At 33.2% G+C, this 12,880-nt stretch overlaps 3 protein-coding genes across 3 annotated transcripts; 2 read left to right on the top strand and 1 right to left on the bottom strand.

Moving 5' to 3' along the window:
* Positions 1 to 1,209: 1,209 nt before the first annotated feature.
* Positions 1,210 to 3,307, top strand: LOC112043559 (transcription elongation factor SPT4). The gene is made up of 5 exons (XM_024079032.2): positions 1,210 to 1,352; positions 1,440 to 1,522; positions 1,647 to 1,753; positions 2,426 to 2,481; positions 3,117 to 3,307. Exons 2-5 carry the CDS (start codon positions 1,454 to 1,456, stop codon positions 3,233 to 3,235), a joined length of 351 nt encoding a protein of 116 aa, XP_023934800.1. The 5' UTR covers positions 1,210 to 1,352; positions 1,440 to 1,453; the 3' UTR covers positions 3,236 to 3,307.
* A 211-nt stretch (positions 3,308 to 3,518) lies between these two features.
* LOC112043562 (TP53-regulated inhibitor of apoptosis 1) lies at positions 3,519 to 5,516 on the bottom strand. The gene is made up of 2 exons (XM_024079036.2): positions 5,240 to 5,516; positions 3,519 to 5,078 (listed from the first exon to the last, which is right to left on the bottom strand). Exons 1-2 carry the CDS (start codon positions 5,384 to 5,386, stop codon positions 4,977 to 4,979), a joined length of 249 nt encoding a protein of 82 aa, XP_023934804.1. The 5' UTR covers positions 5,387 to 5,516; the 3' UTR covers positions 3,519 to 4,976.
* Positions 5,517 to 5,997: 481 nt separating this feature from the next.
* On the top strand, positions 5,998 to 12,742 carry LOC112043561 (ESF1 homolog). The gene is made up of 8 exons (XM_024079035.2): positions 5,998 to 6,583; positions 7,144 to 7,267; positions 7,939 to 8,041; positions 8,654 to 8,774; positions 9,682 to 9,872; positions 10,920 to 11,124; positions 11,323 to 11,523; positions 12,049 to 12,742. Exons 1-8 carry the CDS (start codon positions 6,130 to 6,132, stop codon positions 12,726 to 12,728), a joined length of 2,079 nt encoding a protein of 692 aa, XP_023934803.1. The 5' UTR covers positions 5,998 to 6,129; the 3' UTR covers positions 12,729 to 12,742.
* The last annotated feature ends 138 nt before the right edge of the window (positions 12,743 to 12,880 follow it).

Here is a 12,880-nt window from a genome sequence, read left to right as displayed (position 1 = left end):
CTTTAATTTTTGACGGTTTTTGCACAGTATACGCACTGTCACAGTAAAATAATTCTTTGTCCATATGATTTTTAGTATTGCACGTCGATTTAACACTACTTTATCGCAGTTTCGCCACAAATACTATTTTTAATTCAATTAAAAACACAGACGTCGAAGTGAATGCCGGCACAGTAGCGCCCTCTCTCCTACCCTATACCTATACATAATAAAATTCAAATTATTACGAATCGTTTATATAGGAATACAAATTTCTTTTTTAGTCTTTTTAAATTTTTCTCGCCTTAAAAACCATCCTAAAACTTCAATGAACATTAAAAAAAAAGAATCGGCCAAATTGGTCCAGGCGTTGTTGAGTTATGCGCTTACCAACGCAATTTGCTATTCATTTTTATATTATAGATTATACTGAATTACCTAATTTTTGTTAGTGTTAATTTTTTAAATACAAATTTTGAAAAAAGTTTGTTTATGCGGATGTCAAGGATACGCGTGACTTTTGTTTTTTATTTTATGGCTTCAGCACGCAGTTTGTAAAGGCCCCCCTCTGGTTACTCTGTAAAAATTCTTAAAACAACAGTATTGCACATATTTAAAAACAACATATTTATTAGAAATTTGCATGGTCTTAAAACTATACACAATTGTAAATTTATAAATACTAAAAAAATATTATAGAACGCAATTAACAAGCCTATTTAACCTATTTAACAGTGGTTAATTAAAGATTGAACAGGCTTTAAAAATTCGAATTCTAAAATAATAATATATGAATATTTCAACATTAGAATCCGTATTCAAAGATAATTTACATACTGTTTACAACGTCGCAAGGTTAATTTATAACATAATAGAAATGTATAGTATTTGGTTGATTATTCATTCAATCGTCCATTCATTAGTATTCAATCAATGTTTCACTTCACTATGGCTACAGTGACAAACAGTGAGAGTTGATCTGACGCCATATTTGTTATGGTTTCTGGAACTCGGATTTGGAATGGATTTTAGGTTACTAAGAACATACTGCCCACAGACCACAAATGAAGATACTGCCCTAAAGCCATTTAAAAAACCAATGATGTCAACTGTCAAGTTGTAAAAAAGTAATAATGTATGTTCTTTGCTGTCAAGTGTCAAGTGTCAAATGTCATAACAATAATCCTAATTTTCTATTTCTTGATTCTTCACAATTATTCACGTAAATTATTTTCCTTACCCGTTTGTGCTTACCTTCACATTCAAATATTTTTTAATCGTTTCGTTTGTGGTCACAATAGTAATTCGTAAATTGTAATTTAATTCGTATTCTTATTTCTTAATTCATAACCAACAATTTACATATAATTTAGGTAGTAACATTTTGGAAATTAGTTTTTAGCTTTTTTCTTTCACAAGTGAATTAACAAATTTCTATCTACATACGCAACATCACGCAGAACTCAGGATTAAAATGTCTTTGGATACGGTACCTAAAGATTTACGAGGACTCAGGGCTTGTCTAGTGTGCGCTCTAATAAAGGTAAAGCTTCTAAACTTTGCTTCTAAAGGATTACATTTTAATAAAATCTAAATTTTCATGAATATATTTTTATACTTAGATATACACATTATATTTTTTGTCTCAGAATATTTTTTTCTTTCAGACTTTTGATCAGTTTGAATATGACGGCTGTGACAATTGCGATGAATTTCTTCGAATGAAGAAAAATAAAGACAATGTTTATGACTGCACTAGCAATAACTTTGATGGGTATACAGTTTTTTATTTATTGATAAGATAGCACTTGACAGCTATTTCACCTGATGCTTAGTGACAATGCATTGTCTAAAAGATTGTAGTGCCCTACGACTTGAAGAGCATATTCTATCCATACCTCTGATGGGTTCTCTGTGGTACATTCAGTTAGATTACTTGGTGGTGAGTTTGGTGGTGACTAGCTATAGCCAGCAGATCTAACCAGAGTCAATATAGAAAAACCTAAATTGACTGGTGTAGTGGTGCTGAGAATGAAACCAAGAATGAAAGATCCTGGTTTTAATTCTCAAAGAAGAGTTTGACATGATAACTAATATTAATAAGTATAAGTGTATTGGTGGACTCTGCAAGCTTCATAAAAATGAAAATACTGTAGTGCCCAAAATAACAATTATTATGCATAACAGTGAACTCGTCACCCTCACAAAAACGTCAAGTTTATGACCTTGTACCTTAATAAAATACTGAAACTTTTGTTTGTACAATAAAATTATAAAAAAAAAATACATTTCAACAGAGATGTTTCTACAAATACTTACATACATTGCAAACTTAGTTGTTATGTTGAAATCAAGATGGTATTTGAGTTTCCTTGATGTTAACTAAACTATTAATTAATGAATTTGTATTTAAGTATGATAACATAGTTTTCACTATGTTTTATAGGATGATTGCAGTTATGAGTCCCGAAGACAGTTGGGTGTGTAAATGGCAGAGAATAAGTAAGTAATGACTGAAATAAATTGTCTGTTGAAATCCCATTAGGAAAAAGCCTTAATTTTTTTTTATTCTCTACAAGTTAACCCTTGACTACAACAATCCCACCTCATAGTGAGTGATGATGCAATGTAAGATTGAAGTGAGCTAACTTGTTAGGAGGAGGATGAAAATCCACACCAATTTATGCTTCTATGCAGTATCATATTATAACACTAAATTACTTGGTGGTACGTCTTTGTCAGTAGGGTGGTAACTAGCCATGGCCGAAGTCTCCCACCAGCTAAAGCCACCAGGGACCATCTTATCTTTATAAATGACCATAAACTACTAGTGAGGTAGAAAAACTTAAACTGCAACTGTTTGTTAATTCTCAATTTCTCACCTTATCCCTTCTATGTCTGACAGTCTAAAATCAGAAATATCAAAGTAGACATAGATTTTTAGATAGCATGTTTTTTCTTTCTACCAATTTTAATGAAAGAAATCCTAAAATTATTTCTTACAAGTAGTTGGAGTAAAGTTTAAACAAACAGATAAGCTGGTTTGAGGTCTGTGTTATGGAAATGAGACTATGTATTTTACTTTCTTACAATTCCGTTAAGTGTAGTAGGTAATCTGTTTATTTTTAATATTACAGGTAGATTTTGCAAAGGAGTTTATGCTATATCAGTATCAGGTCGCCTTCCCGCTGGTGTTATAAGAGAAATGAAAAGTAGAGGGATTGCATACAGGCCTCGGGACACCAGCCAAAGATAAGAGGAAGAACTGGATAGTATGTTATATTATTTAAGGATATACTAAAATATATTGTCATCAAATTTCATAATATTATGTAGTTTTATTAATTACTAGCAAAAACTGCTTGTTATAATCCCCGTTCATTTCACTTCATCAATGCATAAATACACTGCATATACTGAAGATTATTTATGTATTAGAGGAAGAATCTTCTATTTTGTAAAATTTTTTGTCTTTATTAAATCACTTTACAGATATAATCCAAACACTTTTAAATAAAACAGTAATGAAAAAGAAAAAAAATATTGTTTTTTTATTTATTGATATTTACATAGATAACTTTATATAGGCTACACATTACAATCCATTTAAATAGCCACCAACTTTCTAACAAACTGCTTGCTATTTACATTATAGTTATCTGGATAAAATCTACAATAATATAAAAATTATGAAAAGCAATCCATCAATGAGAAAATATTCACAAATAAATGCCGAGTGGTAAAAATGCAAAAGTTTTACTTTTGTAGTGACAAGACTAACCCAACATAATATAATAGTAGTATAGTAACGCCAAACAAAAATGGTCAATAATTCAAAAGTTACTTTGTATTTATGAAGGATTTTTATATTGTAATGTTTGTAAATACAAATACTCATAAAATATTATAAAGCAGATGTCTTTCTTGATAGGCTGCCACATTTTTCATGATAAAGATGCTTGGAGGCATGGTTTGTTTTATATTTATATAAACCAAAAATTAGCACAAATTATAAATACTAATAAGTTTACATTTCTTACATGATTAGGGTGAGACTAGCACACAACATAACTTTTGTTAGAAAAATAGCTAGATAGAAAGTAATTAAACACACTAAAAGAAAGTATGTAAATACTTCATCTAAATATATAAATGTGTAAGGTTTAAAAAACTGAATGATGTAGAACTATGAAAAGGGAATGCCCTTGCCCAGCCTAGGCTTACCTAACCACCCAGCAATTTACTTTATCTAAAAAAATCTTGATATTCCATCTTTAATAATGAAATCATTACTTTAATAATGAATTCAAAAAATGTTTGCTACAACGTTTTACAACATTTTTTGAATCATCTTTAATTTGTCCACAACAGGGACAAGCTAAGATTGTAAAAGTAGTAGTTTTACAATACTTTTTAAAGTCTTACGATTAGTTTGTTTGTTTGTTTTCTTATTTGTTAAGCTTGTTGGTAACAGGAAAAATAATACAGCTTCAAATGTTACTTCGCCACTTTGGTACACATTTTGCCCTAGAAGAGTGATGGAAAAAACTATTTTTTCTTCAAGAAACAAACTTCGATTAAGCCAATTATTTAACCAGATCCTTATTTTTACATCATATTATCATCTCCATATACTTTTATATCTGGGTTCCTTGGGTCAACATTGTATGGGACGGTGGGCATTCCCCTTTGGCAAGGTACTTTATAGTAAGTAGACATCTGTTAATAGATTTTACATCAAGGCCTGATTAAGGAGATCTAAGTGCAGACAAAGTAGGCGTCCGCTAGTTTTTTCCATGGAATCAAAACACTTATACATCAGAGACTACAATATGGCAAAGGGTTATTTATTTACATTCTATTAATATTTCATTGGTAACTATTATCGTGTGATTTGTTCAATATTATTTCTTATCTGAACCCGTAATGCTAACATTAAATACATTCCACATAGTTATTGGACTAAAAGCACAAAGCAGGCTGCATGATTCCTTGTGTCAACTATGGGCTTCCGAAGGTGGTACCTTGAATTCGCTTTCGGTACCCAAGACATCCTTATCTATTTCCTTGAAATCTATATTTTGTTGCTTCATAGCCTTCTGAAATTGTACAAAAAGAATTGAACTAAAATTCACTGTAGTCCAAATTTTCAACTCAATCAATACACACTAAATGTATTCTAGTGTATCTATGTGAACTTAATGCACACATATAAATTGATGTTACAGCTGTTAAAGTAGTAATAATATTTGCGGTATACCTTTACACATTCTTGGTAAATTTTGAAAATTCCAGCGCACACAGAGTCATCATGATCGCCCTTCAGGAAACGCTCCGAGAACCATGAATTAAAACAATCATCATATTTTTTCTTTAATTCAGTACATTCTTCTCCGATACTGTTCATTGCTATTTTTTGATTATATAATATATTATCCTTAAAATTAGATAAGAAATCAATTATTTCAACAAATGGCTTTCGGCAGTTTCGGCAATTTTGATTTTGACATTTTGATTTGACGTTAATATTTGAGGTTACTATTTACTTCCATACGTCAATTTTAACTCCTCCGAAGTAAAACCGAGCCTAGCACCGCCAGGCGCCAAGTCACTGGCATGGCATGGGATTGAGAAGAAAAGGAGAAGAGGCAGAGATGGCCACGTTACTCATCCTGCCCGTCCCATGTACCCTATTTTTGCCTATTGTTGGATTATATACGCGAGTTATTTTAGGTCTTTGAGGAGCACACTAATATTCCTAACGGCCTGAGGCGTCGTGATTAATTTCAATAATATTGCAACATAACGGCGCGGCGTCTCAATTTTCGCTTAGACCATTAATAACCGTTATTCTTATGTATGGTCTAAGCGATTTTCGAGGAGCATGGCATGGTGTGGCTGCAGCTCAGACCAATTATTACAATCTAATTCCTCTATGTGCAGCATTAAGTTTTGACTTTTGACACTGGTCTCGTTGACTTTAATTCAACTTGTTATCTAATGTCTGTGGCCTTCATTTGAATTTTGACATTTGTGAATGGCGATCAGATTTTTAGGTTAGAGTTTATTATCTTACGCGGTATTGTATTGTATTACATTTTTAAAGCTAATATTTGCTATTGCTACTGTTTGAGGGATTATTATCGAAAAATGAATGATATATTGAAAGACAGTCGCTTCGCGAAGTATCTTAATGATCCACGATACAGACAAATCCCGAAACATGAAAGGAAAGTTAAGATTGATAAAAGATTTCAGTCTATGTTCAGTGACGAAAAGTTCAAAGTGAAATATACAGTTGATAAACGAGGACGGCCTGTGAATGAAACATCTACGGAGAATTTACGTAAATATTATGATGTAGAAGAATCAGAGGACAGTACGGATGAAGAATCTAATGATGTAGACTGCAAGACCCAGGAAAGTAACAGCTCAGCTAAAGAAACCGACTCACGACCTGGCCGTTTTGTAAAAAGGTTGCCCAGCGATAGTGAAGAAGACGAAACAAGTCTTAATATAAATGATAAATTAACCAGAGGCAATTTAGACTCTAAGACTAAGAAACGATTATTAGACTTAGACATTGACTATGCTCGTGGAGAAGGTAAAAGAGCTGACCTGTACTATATTTTTTTTCTAATATTTTACTAACAAAGTTAGACTTCACCATCAATCTTAAAGTCTGTAATAATTTATTTATACTCAATATGATGGACAGGCAGAAAAACATCTCAAATTAGAGCTAAAATAACTTGAGAAATGTTTATGCAATATTTATTTTACAAAATTGTGGGAGGAGACCTAATTATGATTTTGTATACAGTATGTTTTTAATACTGTTGTGTTGAGTCATATGACCTCTGCCTCCGTTTCTGGAGGGTGTGGGTTTGAATCTGGTCTGGGGACCTCGCAACTTTTCAGTTGTGTGCATTTTAAGAAATTTAATATCACATGTCTCAAACGGTGAAAGAAAAACATTGTGAGAAAACGTGCATAGCTGAGAATTTTCTTATTTCTCTGAGTGTGTAAGTCTGCCAATCCGCAATGGGCCTGCTTGGCGGACTATTGGTTTAACCCCTCTTATTCTGAGGGAAGACTTGAGCTCAGCAGTGAGCCCAATATGGGTTGATAATGATGTTTTTAATACTCTTTTTACCTTTTTAGGAGTGCTAATGACCGACTCCTCTAGTGAGGAAGAAGCCAGTGAGAGCGAGGATGACAGTGACTTAGAGCATGAGTGGGGCGAGCTTGATGCTGATGCAGAAACTACTGATGAATCAACCAAAAGGTATAATGTATTTAGTTATTTTTTTGTTTAATGTTGTATACACCTGTAAATAGCTAGAACTACTGTCCTTGAAGCCTTGTTCCTAGTTATTAAAAAAATAGAAGTACAAAAAAACGCTTATTTTAAACATTTTGCACTTCTGACTGTTAAAAAAGTTTTCATAAGTTGATTACGCTAAGCTAGGCCTCTAATGAACTCTCAAACAACACAATTTTTTGATGTTATATACTTAAACTATTTTTGTAACACTTTTTAATTATTACTACCCTAAATGTAGTATTAATTAAAAAGTTATTTCTTTTTATATTCACCAAATTGTTGTGAGACTAAATAAAAAAAAACCAAAGTCACAAGTTTGTTGGCATGCAATAAAGCAACACATTGGTATTCAGCAGCTTTTAAAGTCTTTTTCAGATAGCATGGGTATGGTGACATTTGTGTTTTGAAGTTACTAGTATGGGTATGGTGACATTTTGGATTAGTTAGTAGTGATATTTCATTAATAATGCAAATTTTAATTGACTAGTTGCTTATTCTTCATACTTTTTTTATTTCTTTTTATACTATTTTTTTTGTTTCAAATAAAACATGTGTTAAATGGAATAACTCAAATGTCACAGTATGGGTACTGCTATCTGAAATACACTTTAATTGTAATTTATTTGTTTCAGACTAGCAATCTGTAACATGGACTGGGATAACATAAAAGCAACAGATTTAATGGTTCTGCTCAGTTCCTTCTTACCTCCTGGAGGTATAATTCATCACATAACTGTTAGTATAATTTTTTTGCCACATTAATGAATAATGAATAAAAGTTACAGAGAACAGTTTTATTTATTTTCTCTACATTATTCATCACAGTACAGTGAATATTCACAGAAAATATCAAAATGATTCATTTTGCTATTTTCACTTACACTAGTTTATTTTTAATACTTATCCACTCAGAAATGTCTTCTGTTATAACTTAATACATTATTTGACCTCAGGAAGTTGGTTTTGTTTTAGTGGTAATTTGACAAAAAAATTTTTTTAGAGTGATACAGGAAGAGGCATGTTGTATAGAAATGTGGGTTTGTAATTACAGATAACATAACAACTACTCACAGACAGCACAATTTATTTATATGTAAATTGTTGCTTTGCTAATACTCACTTCTTCAGTTTGATACACACACATGCCTGTCAAAAGCCTGTTTGTACACATTACTATACAACCAAACTTTCCAAAAACAGACATACATACATAGACTGCCAAAATCATTACCCTTCCTTTTGGCTTTGCCATAGTTGGGGAAAAAAATAGGTGACTTTAGCCTAATGTAACAGAAGAGACAACTTTGTGGTTATGCTCTTAAAAAAAAAGAAAATATAATCTTTCAGATATATCCCTCAGAATATGGTCTAAAGAGAATGCAAGAAGAAGATATAAGAGGCCCTATTGAACTGACACAAGATAAAACTGATGATTGTAAACTTTCTGACAATGGAGGAAATGAAGAAGGTATTTTTTGTTACTAGTTACTTAGTATCAAGTAGGGAGTATTGATTGAATCAGAAATGAGGAGATCTGTAGAAGAACTTAAATCACCGACGTAACTCAATGTGTTGTGAAGCTCAAGTGGTAATCGGCGGCGCGCTCTCACCTAGCGATAGCTCACTTATGGTAAGCGATGATGCAATCTAAGATGTAAGCAGGTTAACTTGTTAGGAGGAGGATGAAATCCACACACCTTTTTGGTTTCTACATGAGATCGTACCCGAACGCTAAATTGGTACGTCTTTGCCGGTTTGGTGGTAACTAGCCACGGCCGAAGCCTCCCACTAGCTGGATTACTGCTTGACACAATTGATAAATTAGCACTACGAGTATGTCAGGGCTACAATATGCCTGTGAGTGATAATCATTCGGCCCCAGAAGCAATGCACTGTTATGTCTATAGCCTCAATAGCTCAATGATAAGAGCGGTTGGGCTCATCACCGAGGGGTGGTGGTTGGATCCCCGCCCCGTTGGTCTATTGTCGACTCAGACCAATTATTGTGTAGGACCTGCGTCTCTAGACGGTACTTTTCTGTCAAAGTATATAATCAACGATCTAATGCGATTATAAAATCTGTCCCTATACTATCGATGTTAAATAGTTGTAATCGTGTTCGTCGGTTAAAGAGCTCCGTAAAAATACCTTTTTGTGTATTTGAATTGTGGGAAAAAAACGGGCAAAAACTTCTAGTTTAGTATAAGATATATAACAAAACTAAGCTCGTTTTCTTCAGAAAATAACAGACAATTTTGTTCGAGACTATGAGTGCGATACAGGTCCTTCTATAATTGGTCTGAGATTGTAACAGTCTTTGGCATATATTCTTTAAAAAAAATGTTCAATATAGATTATTATTTTTTCAATACCAGGGTCCACATATCACATGGAGAAGCTCCGTCGGTACCAGCTGAACCGGCTGAAGTACTACTACGCGGTGGTGGAGTGCGACTCGGTGGCGACGGCAGACAAACTGTACGCCGAGTGCGACGGCATGGAGTACGAGAGCAGCGCCACCAAGCTGGACATGAGGTTCATACCCGATGACGTCGCCTTTGACCAGGTTTCACTACTTTTATCATTATCAGCAGTGACGTGCACAAGGTTTCTAACTACGGTAGGCATAATAACAGCGTTAGTAACAATTTTTGATGAAGTCCTTATCAAAAATTGTATAAGTAAATTACTAGCAAATGCCCTCGACGTCGTCTGTCTTTAAATCTTAATCTGGCCCTCGCAAAATCCGTTCTTAGTGTACGACGTGTACTAACTTTGAACTACCTCCCAGATTTTGTACAGCAAGCAGTTATCGAGATATCGTAATCGAGTGAACTTTCGCTTTTATACAGGGTGCTCAGGAGTATTTCCCATCAATTTAAAATTATATTCTTTAAGGAAACTAATTAAAAATGATTAAGGAACATGTGTTCTAAAAAGAATATTTTTTAAGTAAAAGTAAACTGTGTCCCTTATATCGCATCCTTATATTAGGACCTAGCCAAACTTATTCATTTATAAAAATCATGAATTAGCTTACTAGTGTTATAGTGAAGTGTGGAGTGGCAGTTGCAATATCTTGTTGATATCGTCAGTCTTACCACTACGATTACGTATTTTAAAATGCAAGGATAGTTAAAGACGTGTGTTATATGGATAGTCGGTATTATTTGAATTACTTTGTATGAATACATAAAAAGCTTATTTTAGTTAAAAAAAATAGGCAGTTTGGTACCTATAAGTGGACTTGAAGTTATGGTAAATACTCCGCAACACCCTTTTTTCCTACCCCTACACTACCCTACTACCACCCTACACCTACCCCACCCAACCCCTACTCACTCAATTGTTTTGTCTTCCCGGATGTCTTCACTAATACTTGAACTTTAGGGTATGGTATTAAAGTTCATTTTAACTTTTAAGTATTGTTATGAATCATTTGTATGAAAGTATTGATTTAGACTTTTTTGTTTTTTTTTTAATTTTTCTTTCCATAAGAACCATATTCGTACTTCAAGATATATTCTAAAAAAAAAATTAGCGCAATTTGTCGTTCTCTAGATTTGCGCTTAAAATATTCTTAACACTTAATTGAAAGTGTTTCTCTTTTCAGGAACCTCGTGAAACATGCCACAAGTTGCCAGATCTAACTAAATACAAGCCGCGTTTGTTCACAACGACTGCACTTCAGCAAGCTAAAGTGGACCTCACGTGGGACGCTACCAATCCAAAACGAGCTGAATTAATCAAAAGCGCACTGGACGGAAAGGTTGACAATTTGGACCTTCAAGAGTATTTGGCTTCAAGTAGTGACGACGGTAAGTATGAAACTAGCGACTACGTGGATAAACATGGATTAAAATTTAATTCCCAATTTTGTTCAAAGTAAAATGTGCCTGTTTACTTATTGAAAGCTAGACAGACGGACAGACAACAAAATGATCTTAAATGAGTTCCGTTTTTCCCTATTGATGTAGTCTAAAATAACACTACAACTAAACAGGTAATGTTTGTAGATGATAATGCTGAAGAACAAAACTCAAAGTCTGATAGTGAAGACGAAAATGAAGACCCTATACAGAAGTACAAGATGCTGTTGGACGATATTGAGAGCAAAGAACAGAAGAAACAAAACAAAGACATGGAAATGGAGATCACCTGGGGGTTGGGCGTTAAAGATAAAGCAGAAGAACTTGTGAAGAAGAAGATTAATAAAGGTAAGTGCCTCCTGAGTTAACGAGCCAGATAACTGTAGAATTATTTACGGATTGTATTGGTCCTTAGAGTCTAAAAGTGATTGTTGCTGAGAAATAATGTTATTTATCTATCTAACAAATCTGTACTTCTATACTAATATTATAAAGAGGAAAGACTAGATTGTTTGTTTGTTAGCCTGAAATAGGCTCTGAAACAACTGAACCGATTTGAAATTTGGTTCACTGTTGAGAAGCTACACTATCCCTGAATGCTATGGGCTATATTTTATCCTTGTATTCCTACAGGAACTGGTACTACGCGGTTGAAACCGCGCGGCTAATATATATCTGAATAAATAATAAATCTGAATCCTTTAAACCACAAGGTATTTGATTATAAGAATTACAAAAAATAGATCAGTTTGAATAGTTTGTAGACAAATTATGGCGTAAATTATGTCTAGTATTTACATTCACTTAATTTGTTAAATCTGTTAATTTTAATTATAAAGAAACACAACATGATTCTTTTCCTTTTCAATTCAGATGATGACAAAGATTTGACTCCATTTGAGAAACTGTTACAAAAAAGAAAAGAGAAGAAAAAGCAAAGGAAACTCGAGAATAAGCAAAAGACAGATGAGACGAAATCAGATTCCGATGGAAGCTCATCTGATGATATACCTTCCGATGTGGACATGAATGACCCATATTTTGCGGAAGAATTTAACAAACCAGAGTTTAAAAATAAGAAAACCAAATCAAAAACGCAGTCCCAAAAAGAAAATGACGACAGTAATTCAGGCGATGAGGAAAGAAAGAAAGCGGAATTAGAACTTCTGATAGATGAAGCTGACGCTAAAGAGCACTTCAGTCTTAAGAAAATACAAGAAGCAGAAAACATTACTAAGAAATCAAAAAGAAAAAGGAAACTTAAAGAAAAAATGAAAGCGCAAAAAGAAACAGTGCCAGATTTCGATATAAATTTAGATGATCGCAGGTTTGCGGCATTGTACGACTCGCATCTGTATAACATTGATCCTTCTGATCCAAACTTCAAGAAAACCAAAAACATGGAGAAACTGATTCAAGAGAAATTGAAAAGAAGACCCACAGACAGTCCTATGACAGAATTGAATGCTAAAAAGTCAAAAGAGGATGCAGAATTAAACGTTTTAGTGAAAAATATAAAGCGAAAAACTAAAGATGTATTATTAAAGAAATAAATTATTTAAAGCTACATACACTTGTTTTTTGATGCCACTTAATTAACATTTTTTTGATACACTATTTTTATCAGCACTTGAAAATTAAAACGGAATAGAACTGAAGTATATAAAAATTACTATACCGATTTTACAAATTCACCACAAGCTAT

This window comes from Bicyclus anynana, chromosome 14, assembly GCF_947172395.1.
Source record: "Bicyclus anynana chromosome 14, ilBicAnyn1.1, whole genome shotgun sequence".
Lineage (NCBI taxonomy): Eukaryota > Metazoa > Arthropoda > Insecta > Lepidoptera > Nymphalidae > Bicyclus > Bicyclus anynana.
Note: the sequence above shows the minus strand (reverse complement) of the source record. Positions and strands in the feature narration are given on the sequence as shown.

Bases quoted from the DNA above. Each gene is read 5' to 3' on its own strand.
- LOC112043559 (XM_024079032.2), top strand. From the start codon at position 1,454: ATGTCTTTGGATACGGTACCTAAAGATTTACGAGGACTCAGGGCTTGT. The intron at 1,523-1,646 runs GTAAAGCTTCTA...TTTTTCTTTCAG, and splicing joins TAGTGTGCGCTCTAATAAAG to ACTTTTGATCAGTTTGAATA. The intron at 2,482-3,116 runs GTAAGTAATGAC...TTAATATTACAG, and splicing joins GTGTAAATGGCAGAGAATAA to GTAGATTTTGCAAAGGAGTT.
- LOC112043562 (XM_024079036.2), bottom strand. From the start codon at position 5,386: ATGAACAGTATCGGAGAAGAATGTACTGAATTAAAGAAAAAATATGAT. The intron at 5,079-5,239 runs GTATACCGCAAA...GTACAATTTCAG, and splicing joins TTTACCAAGAATGTGTAAAG to AAGGCTATGAAGCAACAAAA.
- LOC112043561 (XM_024079035.2), top strand. From the start codon at position 6,130: ATGAATGATATATTGAAAGACAGTCGCTTCGCGAAGTATCTTAATGAT. The intron at 8,775-9,681 runs GTATTTTTTGTT...TTTCAATACCAG, and splicing joins CAATGGAGGAAATGAAGAAG to GGTCCACATATCACATGGAG. The intron at 11,524-12,048 runs GTAAGTGCCTCC...TTTTCAATTCAG, and splicing joins GAAGAAGAAGATTAATAAAG to ATGATGACAAAGATTTGACT.